We start from the raw sequence: 23,670 nt of genomic DNA on the forward strand, positions 1-23,670 counted from the left end.
AGAGAATTGATGTGATTATTGTGAATTATCTTTTGATGCCTTCCAATCACTTGTATAGGATTGAAGTGATTTTATATAATTCTTTGATTTATACTTTTATGAGCCTAGGGTAGGTTATCTATATGTAATATTGGGAAGTGGCTTGCAATGGGGGTCAGGGCCCTAAGTGGTTCCCAAGGTAACCCATTGTAAGTTGTTTAATAAGTGAAAACACTACACTAAATGGGAATAAAATGAACCTAATAAGAGTCTTTGTATGTTCTTGCCCATGCCTCGAGTGCTAGTACAGAGTAGGATGGGAGTAGAGAGAACGCTTGGTTGCAACTTTGCATATGTAGTATGCTTTGTTAGTACAAGAGGATACTAGTAGCCACATAGGGATCACTAGGGGGCCAGGGTCCCAAGAGACTGCCAGGGTAACTCTAGTGTGATTTGTGCGATGACACTTGCCCGCTTACATAGTAGGTTTCTTACGTGTCTTATGTGCCTTTGGGAATTAGATGTCAACTTATCTTGGAACCTTTGAGTTAGATTGCTTTTAGGGTTTCCCAGACTTAGAGAGTATTTTTGATATTTGGATTGATATCTTGTTTGAGATTTGAGACTATCTCCTCAGTGCGGTGGGAGTGGGCCATTTAGGTTCCATGTGGTTGGGTGGTAGTGTTTTTTACTCTTACCATTGAGATTGGTCTGTTGATACTGTGTCTGGAGTTTCCTTATCTGCATTTCCTTTCATAATATCCTTGTATCATTATGATGGATGTTTATATTTTTAATGATGGATGGATATATCATGTATGATGGATGGTTTCATTTATTTTATTGTACTTGTATCATGGAAACGAAGAGGATGATGTATTTCTAGTTCTACATATGTATATTCTTTTAGCCCTTCATACCTTGTGACATGTACAGTGGATGATTGAGCATTCCGAATTTTATTGCCAAGTGGCATTCAGAACAAATGTATATTATTTAAATGGACTTTGGACTTTTAATTATTCTTTCATATGGATATGGTAGTTGTTAGAGTTAGTATTAGTTAAATTTAAATGTGATTCAACGTCATGGGATCCTTAAGGAATGTAACCTGCTATGTATGCTTATAAAAGAATGTATATTTTTGCTATGTTTGACGTGTATGATTATTCTTTCTTTAAAAAAAAATAAAAAATTGACAAACTTAGTAAAACTTTAGATTAATTCTTTTGGATCCCTTGACGAGGCGTTACAATAGATATATGCATCAACTCTATATAAAGATTTAATTTTATTGTATCAAATTTGAAATCTCTTTTTCAATTATACATCTCTTCAACTTTACTTTTATATTAAAACCTATCAGCCTATACCTTGCACCTTCTTATGATACAAATACTAGTTTCCCTTAACTAATTACACACCAACTCTTAAACTATGATTGATTAATGATTTTACCCTAGCATCTATATTAAATGGGTTTCATTGTTTCTCACCCCCTCCGTAACTAATAGTTTTAATTTAATCCGCTTTCCCATTAACAAATTCCGACGGCGTCCTATGGTAGTTGTGCTTGTCCTCCATTTGTGTCTGTTTCAGTTCAGTTTTTGTTGCTCTGGAAAAATAAAACGAAGAGCGATCGTAAGCAATGAGGGGCACAGTAGTCAATGGTCTCGTGGCGGCAGGGTTGCTATCTTCAAAACCTGTCCAAAATTTTCATGGCGCTGCCTGGGCTCTGGCTACCAGACGGGTAATTTTCATAGTTTAATTTTCCTCGGAAATTCGTCTTTTTAAGTTTTTGAAACGCTCTCGGAGTATAGGACATACTTCTCATCTACATTACATTGTAAGGCTTACAACATTGTATAATAATAATATGGTTGAAAATATCAGTTTGTAAATGTTTTCCAGATCTTAGGGTGCATTATATTGAAGAGGCCGAGAATCTTATTCTTGACCATTTATTGCAAAACTGAATCTAGTGTTTATTGTTACTTAAGGAACACAGCCGATGGTTTGTGAATTCCAGGAGATATTTCCTCCTTTTGATACTGTTCGCTTTGCAACGATTTGGGCATCTGTTTCCTTGATCCAATTACAATGTAAAGATTAGAATTTGGGTGGATATGTATTACGCCGTCTGAATACGTGCAGTCATCCCTATGATGTCTCAATATCTTTTTCCCCTTGATTTATGGAGTCAGAGGTTGGTTTCTACTAATGATAAATCCAACGTCAGTCTTATTCCAAGTCTGTTGTTATTTGTTGTCATTTTTCAACCCAATTCTAGCTCCAAGAGCTCTATTCATATCCTCAGTAACACTAATGGGATCCACCTCGCTTTGACATTCTGATTCATTGGACTTGAAAATGTAACTAATTGTTGCTTTATAAACTAACTAAAATATGGAGAACTTAGGCTGTTGACTGTTAGATTGATTCTATTGTCCACTAGTTTGAAGCATGTATAGTGTGTATTGACAAGGCAATCTAGCTAATTCTCAACATGTCCCAATTGCATGCAAACATATTGGTAAACTCTGCATCATGGCACTGCTAGAGCAGGACATGCCCAGACATTAGCAACGATACCTTGATAGAAATGGTGGCTTATATACACAGTATTTGGAAACGATAGAACACCAATATTACATTGCTATAAAATTGGGGAGAATGTCTTTTTCTAATGCATTTTTCATTTTGGTTATCTTTAACATGGAAAAAACTACCAGAACGTTCACTCATAGTTACAATATATAGGGCCTTAGTTAATAATTTATCCACTGCCTAAGCGCATCCATACGAAGAGTCCAATGGACAAAAGGTTATTAAAAATTTAATACAAATAGAAGATGAAAAAGACCCAAATTCTATTTAAGATATATTGCTGGCCTTGTAAAAATATGACGAGCCTATTATACTAAACTCTAGATATCAGTCCTTAAGGATTAATACACCATCAAAATATTTTGCCTTACAAAATTGTTTGTACTCAGATTGAAAATCTAAAAGTTCAAATAGAGATTTCATGAATTTCCAGGGATAAAGGCCATGGAATCAAGGAATCTTTGTATATAATCTTTAAATGATTAACAAAGTCCGAACTTTACTTTTAAGAGCTGCGCTCATCAAAAGAGAAACTCCTTTTATAATTGAGTTTGAAAATCTAGGAGATAAAGCTCTTTTGAATCTCTTATTTTATTTTCTCTTCTATTGATAGTGTCTGCATAAGATTAAGTAGGGTAATTTAGCCATCAAATATGCATAGTTACTATTAGGGTTTTACTATGTAAGATTGAGGTGACCTTCTCTTGCTATTTGGAATTTTCCCCAGTCATAAGGATCACCCATCAATGATTACTTGTGCACGATCATAATTAAAAACTTTTACAACAGTTGAAACTAAACTCAAGCAAGTTATAGACACATCTTTGTTTGAACATGAGCTTTGCTAACTTCACACAAAAAGGAAGTAGAATCACAATCATATCAAATCTGTATTTAGACGCAAGTAAATTTCGTAGACCACAATAATTTTTGTAAACAAGGTAATAAGAGCCACTGTATATAAATTGCCGTGCCACCTTTTCATAGTAGGCTGTTTTCATTGTCTTGCAAGTATGAACAGAAAAGAAGACTTTTTTCCTATCAAAATTCAGATGGCCTCTAAGGTTAGTCTATTTGAGTTTTGGGAGCATAAAACAAATTGTTCCGATGTCCATTGCAAACAATTTCATATCCAGAAACATAATGCTGGCATTCATGGTGATTATTTGAAATTTCACAATTGACAACTAGAACAGTTTAAATGTGCTCAAAGAATGTTTAAATGGGCCACACAAAATGATTGAATGCGCTAAATGTCATTTCATTAGGCACCACAAGAAAATAGTGAATGCGCTGTTCAATTTTGAAAGCGCTGCAAGGTAATTCAAATGCACTGTAGGAAAATGCAAATGCATGCAGGTTTCCAATTTTTGCAGTTTTTTGCTTGTGTTTGGTAAGTTTGACTTAAATTTTTTAATTTCTAGGATATTTTTTGCAAATCACTATGGAGATCAAACACATGAAGTGCAAAAACATTTCTTTTTCTCTTTTTCCATTAAATCCCTATACAATGAGTGTATGTTCTTTGGATTTTTTCAAATTTCAGCGAAGGAGAGACAAGTTGACCAAAACTCTGCAGCTAGATTAGTTCTGCTCCTACCTTGGGGGGTTATTGTGGGGGTCCCATAGGCTACTTTAGCCTCGTGGACTTCATTAAAATCTATCATATCATATCATATCTATGGGTTTGAACAAAATAACACTTCATGCATCTACCTAATGTCAAATTCGTTCATAAACATGACTCTAAATAGGCAGGTGAAAATGTTAGTGTTTTGCCCAAAAATGATGATAAACAACAATGAATAAACGTAAATAAAATTGCATAATAAGACAACAACTTTATCCTAGGAAAATCCTTCCACTTGAAGGGAAAAACCCAGCCACACCATAAAATATCTCTTTTATTGATTGTAAAATATTCAAGTACGATGCTTTCATATTTCCAAACGCATGGCTCTTCACATGATGCATGACACATCTCTTTTATATAATTTTATCTTAAGTAAAAATCTTAAACAAGGTCACTGGGAGATGGGGAGACTTGGAGGTCTTTGGTATTGGTACCAGTACATCAATTTTTCAAAAATAGGAGACAGGTACTTGGAGACGGCAATTTTTTTAAAATAGTTGAAAGAGTCTAATACTAAATACAAAATAGTAATATTGTAAAACCAAAAGACTAAAGTGAATAATAATAATAATGCCACATTAATATAGAGTCAAATGTTTCAAAACTCACATAATCACATTATTGTATCTCATAGTGATACTTGTTTTCTGAATATTGCTTATGATCATTATTACATGATATTGATAATCGTTGAGATTATCATTACATATTTAAATTTTAAATTAAAAAAATTGTAGTTTGATGCTAAATCGCTGATATGCAAATAAAAACAAACTTAGTACAGTAAACAAACTAGAAATCTATCTAGTACTAGTATGTTGATGGTACTATCATCTACTCCACAAGGTTGTGATCATCCATCTCAAGGTCTTCAACTATCATGCTCTCAAAATCATTTAAATTGTAATTGGTCTTAATTTTTGCATTAAAAAACATTAAAATGAGGGCTAAATATATAAAATAATTTAATATTATATTTTACATTTATTTTTTATGAGGAGACTTTGGGGAGATTTCACTTTTTGGATTAGGAAACTTGGAGACTTTAGGAGACTTTGTCATGAAGTCTCCAACCTTTTTTGCGGTCTTTGGAGATGCAAAAAGTCTCTAAGATGCGTCTCCGTCTCCGAGATGTGTCTTTTAGGGTGGGGAGACGGGTCTCCAAGTAACCATGATCTTAAATATATTCTCTAGTTGTAACAAAATTTACAGGTATTATCTTATTTTCAAATATATAGCAAAATCAGAGGTAAAGATCTCTATTGCAGCTACAATCTTCAAAACTCTCTGTTAGCAAGATAATGATCTTTAGTATGGTAGACACATAGCTGCAACTAAAGATGTAAATGATAAATTTGCATCACATAAAACCATGTTATCTCAGCATAACATAATTCACCATAGTTACTTGATAAGCACATGACTTCCACTATGCCTGCGCAAAGGGTGGTCCATCATACCTACTAGCAGAGGGTGGAATGAGGTCTATCATCTTAAACTTCTCCCAGAAAAGAATGCATTACCACCATGCCTACTCATAGAGGGTTGAACGAGGGCTTTCATCTTAGACTTCTCCCAGAGAAGAATGCATTTCCACCATGCCTACTTATTGAGGATGGTCCACCATACTTACTCGTAGAGGGTGGAACAAGAGCTTTCACCTCAGACTTCTCCTAGAGAAGATCGCATCATAGTAATCCAAGATTGCAAGCAACATCCCCATACAGTTTGCATTGCTTTGCATGTAATTTCTCATCATCTCATTGCTTCCTGATCCGTCCTAAAACCAAGAGAGATTAAAATAATTCATAAGGTCAACCTATCATAGAGACCAATGCAAACTGCATACACTATTTCTAGTTATTTTAAAAGTTCATGATTTATACAAAAAAATATAATCATAGAATACTTATCTTTATGTTGGTGCCAAACCAAAGTCTGCAACTCCATTAAGTTATCTCCTCTTAACTGTTGTTTCCTATTTACCACAAGATAGAGGACCTGAATGACGTTCTCTCTCTTTAAGATTAACAACAACAACACTTATACCATCAATATTGATGGAAGGCGGAGGGGTAAAACCCAATTTGTAGCTACCCTTGTTAGAGTCATTCACAAATGCCAGCCAATATAGGAGAAACCACAATAAATTATAGAGATATCAATTCATAAATGATGAGACAATCTTCATTCCACATGCCAGGCATAAGGCCTACTTGGTTGCAGCCATATACATTCAAAACACAATCTGTGAGCTTAGGAGCTCAAGCTTACGGAGCCAAACCTTTGTTATTTCCTCCTATGTAACTTCATTGTACGATGATGCTTTGTTGAATTGCATGTTTGAGATTGAGAAATATTTTGAATATGAAAGTATTCTTGATGATAAGAAGGTGAGGATAGCAGTTATAGAGTTGAAAGGACATGCATCTCTTTGGTGGGAACACTTGCAATCTGATAGACAAAGAAGAGGAAAAGAGAAGATCAGTATTTGGGTAAAGATGGTTGGTAAATTGAAAAAGAATGGCTTCTCGTTGATTATCAAGTTAATTGGTTAAGGAGAATGCAAAATTTGACACAAAAAGACATGACTGTGAAAGATCATACCGAAGAATTCTATGAGTTGGACATTAGATCTGGACAAGTTGATGATAAAGTAGTGAAAGTTGCTGAATACTTGAATGGTTCAAGGACTTCTATACAAGATTGAACCGGTTTTGTAAAGATCGAGAGTGTTGAAGAAGCATATTTATGCCTTAAAGGCTAAAGAAAAGTTGGCAAAGAAACAAGAACACGGACAAGGGACAAGAGGTGGGAGATCTCAACAAAGTAGAGGAAGATCTTTTGGAGGAAGTAGCATATCTGATAGTACATCTTATGACAAAGGCAAATCTGAATGTAAAGAAGATAATGGCAGCATATTCACTACACTAGAGGTAATTATATTGGTTACTCTAGGAATAATAGTAATGGAAAAAGAGAAGATAGATCTTGGTGTAAAGGTACTTGTTTTAAGTGTGGTGAAGAAGGACATGGACATTTTGAATGTAACTTTTTTGGTAAGAAGATGGGAAGTAGTAGCATAAATGCTTTGATTTAGGAAGAAGCTATTGATGCACGTAATGAACTTGAGAGAGGTGAGAACTTGATGTTGAGAAGAACTTTGTGGAATGAGCAGTTGGATAATGAACCTGTTTTGAGGAAAAGTCTCTTTAAAACCAGATGTAAGATTGAAGATAAATTTTGCAAAATGATTATTGACAGTGGCAGTTCTAAAAATTTGGCATCTAAAGAGTTGGTATCTAAGTTGAAACTGCAGAGATTGAAGCACCCTAAACCCTTATCACATTGCTTGGATCAAGGATGAACACAAATTACTGGTAAGTGAACAATGACTTGTGAAATTTAAGATTGGGAACTACTTTGATGGAGTTTTGTGCGACATTGTGCTTATGGATTATTGTCGTAATCTTTTATGAAGACCTTGGCAGTGTGATAGGAAAGCCTTACATGATGGTAGATTGAATCAATATAGTATTTGGGTTAATGGGGAGAAACAAATATTGTTGCCTTTGATTGAGAAGCCTAAATGAAAATCACTGTACTACTATGAGAGTTTGCTTAGTTGAAGGAAATTAGTTTGTTAAAGACACAATGAAACAAAATGTTTGTTTTGCTCTAATTCCTAGAAAGATTAAAAACCAAGATGAACTTGAACATGCACCTGAGGTTAGATCTTTGTTGGCTGAATTTCAAGATGTTATTTTTGATAATGTTTCTAATGGATTACCCCTTGTGAGAAGTATAAGTCATTGTTGTTAAAGTTTGTAGCTACGATAGAGATCTTTATCTCTCAAAATCTGTACATTATTATTGTTATTATTATCTTCAGCTGAAAAGGACACTTAAGTTTAACTTGTAATATTAAATATATATGACATATATCATTCTCATGCATTGAGGCATGAATATTCGAAGAGTTATTATTAATTATAGGAGTTATAGGAATCTCAAGAGACCTTTTAGTTATAATGTGAAGAGTCTCTCCTATTGTTATATATTTGCATCAAGCAAAGGGCATTGTACACTTGAAGTTTATTATCAATAAAATGATTGTTTTGTTGTGTGGTTGGGTTTTTCCCTTCATTCTCGAAGGGTTTTCCCTGTGTATTTCTGTGTGTTCCTTGTATCTGATTTGGTTTGCCTTATTGTTGTTTATCTCTATTTTCTGGGCTAAATTTAACATGGTATCGAAGGCAGTATCAAGATTAATTTACAGGTGTTCTCTTATGGTCTTTTGTGAGTTGCTTCTTTCATATTTTTCTTTTCGCCGAGTTAGTATGATATGGCTCCGAGTGTGTTGAGGTGGCTCATTTTTGGAAGATGACATGATTTAAGACTCATCGGGATGTTGATAATTGCTTGGGTTTGTGGATTGATATCAATTGTAGTATTAAGTTTTATTGCAATAATGGTAATGGTGGGTAGAATGAGGAGGAAAAGGGCTGTTGCGTTCTTTCATCCCTATACAAATGATGGTGGTGGAGGTAAAAAGGTGTTGTGGTGTGCAGTGAAGGCCATTCAGGAAGAAGCCCCTCATCTGATATGTTTTATTTATACCGGCGACGAAGCTACTCCTCAGAGTCTTCAAGCTCGAGCTCTAGATCGCTTCGGTGTAACTCTTCTTTTTCTTCTTTAGGTTTGCAAAGGGAGTAGAAGACTACAATTCGTATGACAATGAAAGAGTGGAGGGAGAATGAGCATGAGCATGGCATTGGCTGTACATCAAACTCCATCGCAGGGTTTTTTGTGCAATACATACTTCTCAACACGTAGCTAGGTGGGGAATAGAGAAGGTGGCTGCATATTTTCTTGTTGGAAACACAAGCAAATGCAGTGCATTTAATAATCATTTGTGTTTGAGCGTTGGATTGGAATACTCGTCAGATTTGCAGCTTCATAGAAATGGAGTGTTCAGCCGGTGCTTCACATAGTTGAATGGTTCTGGCATCATTCTTGTATCTCTATCGTAGCTAATGCTTCATACGAGATGAGCGGACATCTATAGTATCATGCACAACAACCAATTATGTTTGGCAAATCGTTATCGACAGATAAGTGTTTTATTTTTATATATGAGATTCATATTCTTTTGAAACCTCTTGTCGTTATTCAATAACCGATGGGTGTTTATTTTTGTTGCTTTATTGATAGGGGTTTATGGTAAAACACAAAATTATCACATGGCCCGTTTCTCGCTAAAAGGCATCATCTTTGCCAGAGGATTATCTTTGCATATTTTCTTGTCTTGTAACTGACGTCACTTTATTTATCATCTAATCTTAGTATTATAGTAATTGTGAAAAGTGTAACGTCAAGGTAGACTAAATATATCACCGCCTTAGTAAATAATGATCACACCGGTCGACAGCTTGAAAGTCTCTTTTATTCATATTGTGTGACTAAGGTGAATTTTGAGGTATTTTTAAAAAGAAATCGTGAAATCCATTCGTAAAATGTGTGCTTGATTTCAACTACGAAATTGGAGAATATTTTTGGAGGCATTCAATTTGGTGTTAGCTAATTGGAAGAGGTTATTCGGTTTTTAAGTTTTAATTCATACACAGTTTTACCCAAGAAGTTGTAGTTTTGGATGGCATGGAATTTCTTCAAATATTGCTCAAGCCTTCACATATTAGGGTCTCTAATGATCTTGATTGTGGCCGCCATTATCGGCGTTACTTATTATGTAGTAATTATTACAACTTATGGCCCTCAATTATTTCACGGAGGTTTTGAAGCGGTAGTAGCATTTCTCATTTTTGTTGTTTTCCATTTATTGCTGGTTATGCTGATATGGTGCTACTTTATGGTGGTCTTGGCGGATCCTGGTGGTGTCCCTTCAAATTGGAGACAAGTAGTAAATGAAGAGGATTTAGAGGCACACACAATGGCCATGTCTGAAACTCTACCACCTGGTTCAAATGTGGTGAACTATCCACAACCATTGGGGTGTCTGGAAGGGCATCATGATATTTGGAATTTTATTCAGCGGCTCTTGGACAGATTCAAGATGAGAGGCACAATACTCATATATGAAGTTGGCTTGCAATTCAATGGTGAAAATCTTGGCTCTTGTACTTGAAATGGGACCCACAGATTCTTGGTTACACTCCTCTTGCACATCAAGGAAAATTTTGAGACAAAAATGAGATAAGTTTTCATATTCTTGAATATTAGTAGAATACACTATTGTTTGGTATCTTTGATTGATTGATCTTTGATCTCTCATTATTACAGCTGCAACAAGAAAGGCAACAGGTTGCTTTGGGAGATGCTAATTTCAGAGGGAGGCTTCATAATTAAGAGGGAGTGCTTATGAAATCCCTTTCATTGTCATATATGCTTGTGATGCATGTGGTATTTGTAAAATTTGAGGCTTAAGTGGAACTAAGTCTTGTTATGCCTATTTCTATTCTTGTGTGTGTGCATGAATGAGATTGTAAGATCAGCTATGATAACTCTTTCACTATGTGATAGTGAACATCATGTTGAGAGAATTCATGATGTTATCAGGTTGAGAGATTTCGTGATGGGAGTTGAATGTCATGTTGAGAGATTCCATGACAGTTCACTTTGAGAGAGTCCATGAATAAAGGCTTAGTTGTGAGTCTTACAAATCTTTTTATGTTAAGTGATTCCATGAATATGATTGATTGTTTCATGTTTTCATAGGATGAATGGGATGAGAATTTATCATTGACATTTTTTGGTTGCAGCTTTATGTGACTGTTCAGCTAAAGATCTCTCTCTTGCTAAGAAGGAATTTTAAGTTTGTAGCTACGATAGAGATCTTTATCTCTCAAAATCTGGATGTTATTACCGTTATTATTATCTTCAGCTGAGAAGGACACTTAAGTTTAACTTGTAATATTAAATGTATATGACATGTGTCATTCTCATGCATTGAGGCATGAATATTCGAAGAGTTATTATTAATTATAGGAGTTATAGGAATCTCAAGAGACCTTTCAGTTATAATGTGGAGAGTTTCTCCTATTGTTATATATTTGCATCAAGCAAAGGACATTGTACACTTGAAGTTTATTATCAATAAAATGATCGTTTTGTTGTGTGGCTGGGTTTTTCCCTTCATTCTCGAAGGCTTTTTCCAGGGTATTTCTGTGTGTTTGTTGTATCTGATTTGGTTTTCCTCATTGCTGTTTATCTCTATTTTCTGGGCCAAATTTAACAATTGTATGGATTTGATACCTAGAGCTTGTTTTCCCAATAAAGCATCACATAGACTAATACTTGCAGAGAATGAAGAATTGAATAGGCAAGTGCAAGAATTGCTTGAGAAAGGTTTGATCAAAGAAAGTTTGAGTCCTTGTGCAATACTTGTTGTATTGACACCTAAGAAAAATGGGGAATGGAGAATGTGCACTGATTCTAGAGCTATAAACAGGATAACAGTTAAGTATATGTTTCCTTTGCTTAGGATGGATGACATTATGGATAAATTAAGTGGAGCAAAGTATTTATTTAATTTAATTTGCCTGACCAACTTGTGGCGTGAGTTTTTATTTAATTTAATTTGCTAGGCTGACTTGTGGCTTGCTAGGTATAAGTATAGTGTCTTGAGATGTCTAGAGGAATTAGTTTAGCATGGAGTAGCCGGGAGCATCTGGAGGGATGATAACTTGGAGGTGGATCTTTGTGTATGAGGATTGAGATGTTTCTTTGTTTGTAATGGTCATAACTCAGAAGGCTTTACAACCTAACATGTTCGATGTAAATCTTCTGATTCTTATTAATGAAAGAGTTTTGCTTGGATCTAAATCTCTGCGATATTGATTATCTTCTGTTGTGTGGTTATTTGCTGGGGGCTTGGTCACCCCTATTAGGGGTACACCTGGCCTTGTATTGCATCAGATGGTATCAAAGCAGATTTCAATCTTGTACTAGTTGTGTGGTGGATTGATTGTCTATGGAGCCCTAGATCTCTTTGTTGTAAGGTGGAAGATCATGGTTCTGGCTCACAAATGCAGAGGACTTGCAGATGGATCGTTTGGCTATGAAAGCTTGATGTGAGAAATAGAGTTTTCTTGGAGTGAAAAAATCGACAAATCGAGGCAGGTTGCAAAGATGGAAAGCAGAATGCCGAGTGTGAGGCAGCTGGAGTCTTGCAATCAGATCACCGATATGAGGCAATTGTACTTTGAGAGGAGTCTGATGGCTAAGTTGGATCAGTTTTGGGCTAAGTTTGATGAGAGGAATGAAGAGATGATGTCTTGTTTGAGTTGCCATCTACCGACTAGAAAGGGAGCCGTCTGACCAATTAGGAGGATTGTTTAGAGGAGAAGACACTTCGCTATTGAGGAAGAGGTAAAGGTTGACTTCACTGAAGATAACGAGGTATCTTTTGGTTTTCATGAGCAGATGGATGGATCTGACATGGAAATTGCAGAGCATCTTATTCTGGACAATTGAGATTGGTGATGATAAGAGTTTCACTCGTGTTCATGAGGAATCACATATGGCTGCTAATGTGAATATGGCTCTGGATTCACATGTTGCTGCTTATATGGTTGGGGATTCTATTGTTGCTGATATGGACATGGATCTACATGTTGATGATACAGATGTTGCTACTAATGTGGAGTTGGATTTACATGCTGCTAATGTGTATTCGCTTATTTCCGATGTGATTGAGGATCTACATGTTGTTACTGTTCTGGATTTACATGTTGTTGCTGATATGGATTTACTTGTTGATAAAGTTGCGGACTTACATGTTGCTACCATTGTGGACTTGTGTTTACATGTTGATTCTAAATTGGTTTTGGATTTTTATGATGCTGCTGATATGGTTTTGATTTGTGAGGATTCTACTATTGCTGGTTGTGATGATAAGTTGTAGAGATTACTGGTGAAGCATTGTGCTGTTCAGTTTGTTTTTGTGAGTGAGCATGCTGATTGGGTTGTTGGGATTCAAAAGATTTTGATGTTTGAATGGATGAAGCAAAGACGTTGGATTTGTAGATTTATTCTCGTCTTTGATGAATTGGAAAACTTTGATGAAGATGAAGTTGGGTGCAAATATTTCTTTTGGCATCAAAGTGTGGGACATTCTTTTTTATTTACCTCGAGAGTCTGATGCAGGAGCATTGAGCATAGTTTTGAGTGGATCCTATGTCTCCGAGCTTAGGGTTATGTTTGGGGCATCTCTGTGGACCTTTTCCTATGTTTGCATAATTATTGGTTTGATTGTGTTGGAGTTAGAGCTCTCTTGGTGGTTTGAGTGTTTATTTAAATTTAATCTGCTAGGCTGACTTGTGACCTGAGTGTTAATTTAATTTAATGTGCCATGCAGTGTTTATTTAATTAAATCTGCCAGGCCGACTTGTGGCTTGCTAAGTATAAGTATAGTGTCTTAAGATGTCTAGAGGAATCAATTTAGTATGGAGTAGTTGGGAGCATCTGGAGGGATGATAGCTTGGAGGTGGATCTTCGCATGTGAGGATTGAAATATTTTTTTGTTTGTAATGAATGTAACTGGGAAGGCCTTACAGCCCAGTATGTTGGATATAAATCTTCTGATTCTGATTAATGAAAGAGTTTTGCTTTGGATTTAAGTCCCTGTGATATGCTTATCTTCCGCTGTGGTCACCCCTATTGGGGGTGCTTCTGGCCTTGCACTGCATCAAATATGGAGTCCTTTAATACTGGCTGCTAAACAACACAGAGCTTTATCTTGCAGCTACAGATTGGCTTTAGCTCTCATAGGCATGATCCATAGGAATTTTGTCGTCACTGCTAGACAATTGCATGAGCTTGCTTAATCTTCAGGAAATGGTTCTCCTATTTCATAATCAGCCAAATCATTGGTTGAAATGCTGCTGCCTTTCACTTCCAATCAAAATTTTCTCCACATTTACCATGCAGCAGCTGGTAAAGTTGTTGAAATGATTAAGCTTTGATCAAAATGACAACGGTCTTTCATTTCTTGCGAAATTTGCTGGTAGCTTAAACTGGTATGCACTTGCTATTGCCATGATTTTTTCCTTATGAAAAGAAAGGTGAGAAAGAGATTTGAACTCGCAATAACGCCACACAATATTGACTACACATGATATATCTTGAACCACAGATTGCTTATTACATCAGACTATCACATAGAGAAAAGATGATGTGTAATGTCCCCGTTTTGGGACATTAGAAAAGTTAAAGACATTTATATAATATTAAAATTGACTTGGAGAGCGTGGACTCAAATTGTAAAAGGTCAATTTAATATTATAAAGTGGGCTACAAAGGACAAGGAGAGATAAGACAAAAAGCTAGGAAGGGAGTCAAAGAGTCACAACTGTGAGGATAAAAGGAGAAGAGACTCATTCATTTGGCATGCTTGATTTACGATTCAGATTTCTGTCTCTCCCTTGTGAGAGTTATTCAGAAAGCTTCAGCTTTCAGCCAATGTGAGGACGTAGCCGCTCGTGCTGGTAGACAATGGATGCAAACCCATTGTCCGTAGAGACGTCACTTCAGGTGTCTCGTATGCGCTTACAGGTTCTTCTCTTAGTGTTCCAATCTGATTGTAAAACTGTATTTAAGATTGGATTTTGAATGTTGGGTTATTGTATTGCTGTTGCATAATGCAATAACATGTTAGGAGGAGTTTAATGAGAGTTTATGGATTTTATACTATTGATTTGTAATGCATTTCCATATGCATGAATCCTAAATATTATTTAGAAAGAACAAATTTATATCTATTGGAGAATCTACTGGTTTCTATTGCTATTTTATAATACTTCTGCCTGTGTTTTAGTTCTGAATATATGTTGAGGAAAAAATTGAGTAAGTATCTGGTTTGGGATATTTCAGTGGTATCAGAGCTATCAAACCTGCCATCCTGTTGGGCAGAAGCAAGTTTACTAGAAAGATTATCAATTTTTTGAATAGTGTAACCTTCTCAGTTTTTCCATGCAAGTCTTGAAAGATTATCTTGAAACTGGATTCTGGAGTTTATGCACCAAGAGCAGTGATTGACCATTCCTAGTATTACTGTGTGAAGTAATTGCAGAGATACAATATCTATAGGTCATAGTCCTTTTCTCTAAGGATTTGGTACAAGGATTGGAAATTTATTTACACATTCCCATGAGTTGAGTCGAGGCTTTAATGTTTTAGATCCATAACTTAAGTTAGAAGTGACACATTGAATTAGTATAGAAGCTATGATCTTAAACGGCGGATAGCAAAATTCAGGCACTCTAAGTAAAAGGTTTTTGGATTGAATCTTGGTACACGAGTATCAATGATTCAATACATGATAACAAAGATGCATGACGTATGAAGACATATGAGGTTGCGCTAAAAGATAATGACTTTACAGAGGGTCCTTGGACACAGAGCAATTAGATGATGGCGTTGGTCTTCTAACCCTTGTTCCGTTGCCTTTGGGAGGGGTTATTATTATTGGCAAGCAGACGATTGTTTATTGTAGCGCATTTGTATATAAAATGATTCCAATTAGACCCTCCATCACAAAAGCATATGGCAGAGTAGATGCAGATGACTCTTGATATCTGTTGAATGATCATGTTGGATATCCAATTGCTTGTGATCACACATGAAAAAGAAAGGGTTATGGGTTTGAAAGTAGAAGTTCTAGGGGAAACTTTAGTCGCTTCAACAATTTCGTATTTAGACAATGGATATGTATATGTGGGATCTAGCTATGGAGATTCTCAGCTTATTAAACTCAATCTGCTACTTGACCAAAATAGTTCATATGTATCTGTGTTGCAAAGTTTTGTAAATCTTGGTCCCATTGTAAATTTCTGTGTTGTTGACCTGGAGAGACAAGGGTAGGGGCAAGTAGTTACATGTTTTGGAGCATTCAAGGACGGTTCACTTCATATAGTTCGCAATGGCATTGGTATCAATGAGCAAGCATCCATAGAGTTTTCAGGCATAAAAGGAATTTGGTCATTACGATCTTCAATTGTTGATATATATGAAACTTTTTTGGTTGTGAGCTTTGTTCGTGAGACCTGTATACTTGCAATGAATTCATAAGAGTCCGTCCTTGATAGGAAACCACACACAAATGCCCGAGCAATGAAAACTCCATTTTAACAGATAGTCTTTGCTTGGTATTTCACAACAATATTTATATCTAAAGCAGAGATCGAAGTGAGAGACATTGACATTTAAAATGACTGAAGGAAGCTTGAGCAATTGTCGTTATAGAAATTTTGAGATAGCAGACTATGGGTAATCGTTGCCTTATCAGGTTGAACGTATGTCCTTTCTGAGCAAAGACATTACGATTAAAATTCGAGAGGATCTTGCCTTTAGGTGAAATCATGTTGATAGTGATTGCCGTAAAGGAGAGTAACACTATCATGAGTTAAAAATTTCTTGAGTCGTCTCCAGATGTCAAAACTAGGAACGAATAGATTTGTTATTGCTAATATCCAAAATACAAAGTAGCCACAATAGAATCATTGAGTAGTGGTCAATAATTGACGGGAAGCTGCATTGTAACAATCTCGTCATTGTGCTACATGCGGGGCATTACTGGGTGTAGAATTGATCGTCAGTAGTGGAAAAGAAACCGTCACATACTCCAATTTAAATTGCCACTTGGCCAAATGATTCTCTAAATTTCCAATATTAACGGCAAATAATTGGTCATGATCTCAAAATATGGCATGTGTATGATTATGTTTGTTAAACGGCTAGAAAAATCCTAGACTCGACAAGAGAATGTCACGAATATTGGCGGACTGGATAAATTTGTCTAGGAAACATTCTTTTGGTAATAAAACGGAGTACAAGCCTCTCTAGAAAAGAAAAATATTGCATGCCGGGACTTACATATTTGTTTGAAGGAGTCATTGTGCTTGTGGCGAAACAAATTACCATTACATGCAAGGGTTGCATTCTCAAAAATAGTAGATGAGGTAGACGTGCTACTTATGTCAGAGAATAGAGGCAACACATAGGCTCAATCCTTGCAAATAAGTTGTTTTGACACAATAATTGATGTTGCAGTACCAAAGCACCTTCGCCTCTGCCGTCTCCAAGAACCCGTTCCAGTTTTCACTTCATGGCTTTCAGAAGTGTCATCATAAGGTTGTCATTGGTTAATAACTGTAATGCCATTAGAAGTGTGGAGGAAAGTTTTTTATTTTAATTTAAAAAAAGTTCTTATTTCTTCCACTTCCGATCCATCGTTTTTCAAGGTATTTGATGAACTCATTTTGTACAGTGTGGTTATGATGGGGTAGTATAATTGATTTGAAAATCAAACACCAAAAATCTTGTGAGTTATTGTGTTGATTCATTGCAGACTTTATTAACCCTCGACATTGTGAAAACACAAGGCTCAAGGAAGCATCAGCTTGTTAAATATACTCACCCCAGTGGCCGACTGATTTTGTATTGCAAGGTTGAGAACTACGGATACAAAGGATTACGCATTGGGTATTTTTCCAAATAATTTTCTGTGAGCTAAGGTTGTAAACTGCATCAATTGTGGGAATAATTATTTGGAACTTGGGAAATTTTTTGCTAATGTTGGAAATGTCTAGGCTGCAAGGAAGGATTCAAGGTGTTGCAGATCCATGAGAACAATAGCTTTCTTTGTTGTTGAAATTATGACCAACGTTCATGCAAATTCTTTGCTAAAATAACAAAGCAGAACTACTAGAGGATATTTCATTGGTATTAAACTTAGATCTCGAGAATGGTTTGCCCAGATTACAGTTGAAGACAGTTAATTGAGAATCTAAACATTTCTTAGACTAGTAGTATCTAGCCATGGGGGGGATACAAGGCTTGGTTAAAATTAGGAAATGTACTATTAAGCTGCAAGAATAGTTAGCACAAAATTTTGAATCCAATATAAGAGCAGAAATACTTGACATTTATAGAGAGTATAAAAAACTTCCTACCCACGTTTAGAACGACTTATTGTTTAGTGATTACATGGATTTTCATCCAAAGCAACAAAATAAGACTGATATGGCAAAAATGAAGTATTTGGATTTGGTTCAGAATCTCTTGCAAAAGATCAATGCAAAAATGTGTATGAAGAATTTCCAACAGATCCAAGTCATCTAATAGAGGATCTTAAACAAGAAGAGCCGTTAGCCACTATTGATTTGCAGCCTTGTCGGGATCATGTAGAAGATGTTACACAGGGTGTAAGTTTCTACGTTGGTGATTTGGAGGTTAGCTTTGACAAGTAGGTTGATGAGGTTGGTTGCACACGAGGTAATAATAGGTTGGAATCTTTGTATGATGAACCATATATTTTTGATGCCCATGATATGAATTTAGAGTAACAATCTAAGATGACACTGCAAGACGATGAACCGCTTCAACATGACAATAATGAAATGCATACCTTAAAGAACCAGCCGAAGGTTAGTGAAGACATGGTTGTGGCATCTTTGGTACATTATGACAGAACTCACAATATGGTGAAAGATCTCTACAAAAAGGCTCAAAGGGAAGTGGAATGAGATTGGCCTGTTGCTGATTTGCAGGTGGTCAAAACAGCTCTTGAAACCATGAAATTAGATTATTTATCTTTGCTTTCCAACAGAGATTATATTCTTAAGGTTGTTGAAGTATATGCTGATCAATCGAATAGAGAAAAGAATGAGATTAAGCAGCTCAACAGGGAGGCATTGGATGATACTCAGTTTGCTCTTTAGGAAGCAAAAAATCAAATCAGGATCACGAACCATTTTTAGGAACATGAGGGTAAAGAGAGGTAGGAGTTTTTCCAAGAAGTAATTAAGGAACTTGATAGCATTCAACAGACTTATGACTTGGACAGTTGCCCCAAAAGACCAAGTACCAAAGTTTTAGATCACATTCAACTTATAGACAACCTCATGTTTGAGGTGGATGCTGATTGGACTTCCGATAATCTCCTTTTTGAGCTAAATGAGAGAACGCCCTTTGATTGACATGAAGAAGATGATTCTGATTTCAAAATATGGAATCTTGGTACAATTCCTAGCAGTGAATCTTGGTCACAAGATGGGAATAGTGAATTAACTATTGTCGCTTGTCATTGGATCAATCCAAATATGGTTTCCTATTTCACCCCATATAGGAGTTGGATGGATTTCCTATATCAACCATTGGATAGATCTTGGTGGAGTATTGATGAGAATTATGTTTCAATCACAAGGAACGTTTTTTTAGCTTCACTCTTATTCATAGTACCTATGTACCCAGAGGTTCTCCAAATTGATGATGATAGTATGGTATTTGATGTGCCCTTAGTGTTATTTTTAGTTTTTGAGTAGTTTGTTTCTTACATCTATTTAGGTTTGGATCGTCACCATCTACTGGGTTATGCATAGCTCATTGATACATTTCTACCTCATCATATCAGTTGGTTATGACAACAAGGTTTGGGATCCAGGTGTTGACTGTATGTATCTATGGCTTGTTGAGGACTTTGTTGTAGTTCTACTCAGTTTGAGGCTGGATGATATGATGACTAGAGTTGTACAGTTTACAGGTGCAACTTTATTTCATAGATTTATATGGGATCTAGGGATTTGGTTGACGAATGGATGGTAGAGTGACACCTTGCTTCGCAGGATGGTCGGATTTGTTTTTAGATTGGGCTGCAAAGCTACGTGTAGATTCATATGGGATCCTGGTACTAATTGTTTGAGGACAAGCAATTTCAAGGAGGGGAGATTTGTAATGTCCCCTTTTTGGGACATTAGAAAAGTTAAAGACATATTTATATAATATTAAAATTGGCTTGGAGAGCTTGGACTCAAATTTTATAAGGTCAATTTACTATTATAAAGTGGGCTAAAAAGGACAAGGAGAGATAAGATGAAAAGCCAAGAAGGGAGTCGAAGAGTCACAATTGTGAGGATAAAAGGAGAAGAGACTCATTCATTTGGCTTGCTTGATTTATGATTCAGATTTCAGTTTCTCTCATGCGAGAGTTATTCAGAAAGCTTTAGCTTTCAGCTAGTGTGAGGATGTAGCCTCTTGTACCAGTAGACAATGGACGCAAACCCATTGTCCGTGGAGACGTCACTTTAGGTGTCTCATATGTGCTTATAGGTTCTTCTCTTAGTGTTCCAATATGACTGTAAAACTATATTTAAGATTGGATTTTGAATGTTGGTTATTGTATTGCTGTTGTATAATGCAATAACATGTTTGGAGGAGTTTTATGACAGTTTACGAATTTAATACTATTGATTTGTAATGCATTTCCATATGCTTGAATCCTGAATTTTATTTAGAAAGAACGAGTTTATATCTATTGGAGAATCTACTGGTTTCTATTGCTGTTTTGTAATACTTCTGCCTATGTTTAAGTTCTGAATATATGTTGAGGAAAAAATCGAGTAAATATCCAGTTTGGGATATTTCATGATGCCATATAAGAACACACCAATAATTAAATCCAACGATCATTTGGACTCTGAAAATACTTGAACTACACATTTTGGTTATCATATGATTATCAGAGATAAAAATTCCAGCAGCAGCAAATCTGTGAGAGGGAGCCTTAGTAAAAGAATAAATGAAGCTGAAAAGAAAAAGCATGAAAAAGCTCACTGACGCAATCGGACCCACATAAGGATCTTTTAATCATCGCTAATTAACGTGGAAGAGACTTGACTAATAACTTGCCTTGATGTTACATAGGTGGTAGTCATGGCAACATTAATACAAACAGGAAAGTAATGCTAATATAAATTGCCAGCATTCTGCCATGGTGAACAAGTTGGAAGAACTGACACCAACAGAAGACATCGATGAACTGCTACAAAGCCCAGACAAGGAACGAAACTCAACAGATATGCACATGACCGGGATGAACGCTGAAGGAAAATAACCAAACTGAATATTTCTATGGAATCAAGACAAAGCTGAAAATTCTTGCGTGTAGCATGAATAAAACAGCAGTTACAAACACCGTGTCATTACAATTTGGCATCACAATCATTAAGTGCACGGTGGAGACCAACGACATTCAAGATGTCATTAACTGACGGTTTCACCTTCCACGCAAGGAGACAAGTCATCATATGAACAACCACTGCAGGGAGACAAGTCATTACACACGAATAATATTAAGAGAGCTGAAACATTATTAATGGAAACCAATTCCAATTGGCAGTGAATACATGGATGCAGCCATATGCAGGTATATGAAACTTTTGCAGCAACATAATTTTTACTTGGATTGCATGATGAAGAACAACAACAACTGAACACATGGAAGAAGATAACCATAATTGAACAACAGCACGAGAAGAACTTTGACTGCATAAGCAGACATCAAACAATACAGAGATTTTCCACAATCAAACATGAGCATACGAAGGATCTACATTGTAGAGGATAGAAATTTTAAATAGAGCAATTACATCGATATGCAAATATCTCTCAGCAGCTACAAACTTTAACACATATTCAAACTGCATCAGATATACGTATTAGAAAAAAAAACTTCCTTTATTGCTGTTATCAAATTAGGCTCCGATACCATGTTAATATTTTGCCCATAAATTATGATAAACAGCAATGAGAAAAGTAAATAAAATTGCACAATAAGACACAACAACTTTATCTTGGGAAAACCCTTCCACTTGAAGGGAAAAACCCAGCCACACCAGAAAATATCTCTTTTATTGATCATATAATATTCAAGTACGATGCTTTCACTTGATACAATATATGTAAAGAATTTAGAGACTCTTCATTTCACGATTGAAGTTCTCTTCAATTTCTAAAAACAAGTTTTTTCATATTTCCAAATGCACGACTCTTCGCATGACGCATGACACCTCTTTTATAGAATATTATCTTAAATAAATATCTTAAATATCCTCTCCAGCTGTAAACACAATTTATAGGTATTATCTCATTTTCAAACACAGCAAAATCAGAGGTAAAGATCTCAATCGCAGCTACGATCTTGAACAAAAAATGATGTTGCCCCATAGTGGGTGCCATTTCGTATACAATCAAATATACACTCATGAAACATTAATTCGAAAGTCAAATTGACAATAAAATGATGAACAAAGCATAGGCACTTATCAAATTGAAAGATTCAAAAGTGTCTCATTTCTTCCTAACTAAAAGGACTAATAATGCTCTCAGCTAAGCACATTACTGACAACTTTTAGAATGGAAATTTAATTATCAACATGATTCTAAATGCAATTTTGTACTGAAATGCACTACTTAAGCTATGAAATCACAATTACTCTAAAGAATTCAAAAGGCTATGGTTTTTTAAAATATTAGCAATAGCCATAGAAATTTTATTTGGGAACTCATAAAAACTATAGCAAGTGCACATAAAAAAAGCTAACCTTTTGCTGGAATTTAACCAGCAGCCTCAGCTTCTTATCTCATTTTTTCTCACGCCAGGTCTACCAATTGGAGTGAATAAATCAGCAACCATACCTCTTTATTTTAGTGGCACAGTCTTTTAACAGCCCATATCATTAATACTATTCACTCTTCAGTCATGGATTCTTGTAAGTGTGTAGGGCTATGTACTAGTGCTATATCTAAGTTGTTAATGATATTTAAGTGGCCTATTATGAATTGGGATCCTGCCACATTGCATCTAATAGGCAGTGGAAGCTGAGACATAAATTTCCAAGAACCTTCAGTATCAGCTCCCATATTGGTTATATTTCTTCAGATACAAAATTTGATTCCCCTAATTCTGAACCAGCTCTCAAGATGCTTGACATATCCACAAAACTTTTAGACCTCCCCTGTTGCCAGTGCAGTCACCTCTATGCCTTCTCTTTTGCCCATTTACTTCTTGCTTGTTCAATTATATTGGTCACTATGTTACTATATTTTTGATTGTTCCCATGGCTATCTCCTTGAACTGCACTGAGCTGCTTCGGTAGCTTAATGTAGAGCCAGGATTGGTCGATGCACACTATTTACATTAATTACCCCTAGTCTCCAAATAACTGCAGTTCTTTCTTTCTTAGGATACTTTTGTTTCCTTTGTTTGAAATTAAAGACACTTCGCCTAAAAATTAATTGAACCTCTGGTTTTGGGCCTCCTTCAACAAATTAGGGGTTCTTGGCTCACAGAAGATTAAAAAGCTGATTCCACCCTAATTATTTTGCCTTTTGCATCTACATAGCAAACATATTAGGACAAAAAACAGATAGGCAGAATTTTTTTAATTCCATTTGTTGGGATCACATAGACCATTAAAAACTTCATACCTGCAAAGGAGGAGAAAACACTAGTAGCCAACCACTTCCATCTGCAATAGTCAGGTGATGGATTAAAATACCAAATTGCTTACCAAACAATGCAATATCTGAGTTAATGCTCAATCATTAATTAAAAAATGCTGTAGTTGTGAAATCTCTCTTTAGACCTGGGGAGA

At 35.8% G+C, this 23,670-nt stretch overlaps 1 protein-coding gene across 1 annotated transcript in view; it reads left to right on the top strand.

Annotated features, from left to right (window-relative positions):
• Nucleotides 1–1,548: 1,548 nt before the first annotated feature.
• The window catches only part of LOC149534537 (uncharacterized), a 101,419-nt gene continuing 79,297 nt past the window's right edge, over nt 1,549–23,670 (top strand). The window contains exon 1 of the mRNA XM_089803008.1: nt 1,549–1,729. Within this exon, the coding sequence (XP_089659134.1) occupies nt 1,628–1,729 (102 nt within the window). The 5' untranslated portion in view covers nt 1,549–1,627. The remainder of the gene's footprint in view (nt 1,730–23,670) is intronic.

This window comes from Cupressus sempervirens, chromosome 10 (assembly GCF_028749045.1).
Source record: "Cupressus sempervirens isolate cs-2001-9-10 chromosome 10, ASM2874904v1, whole genome shotgun sequence".
Taxonomy (NCBI): Eukaryota; Viridiplantae; Streptophyta; class Pinopsida; order Cupressales; family Cupressaceae; genus Cupressus; species Cupressus sempervirens.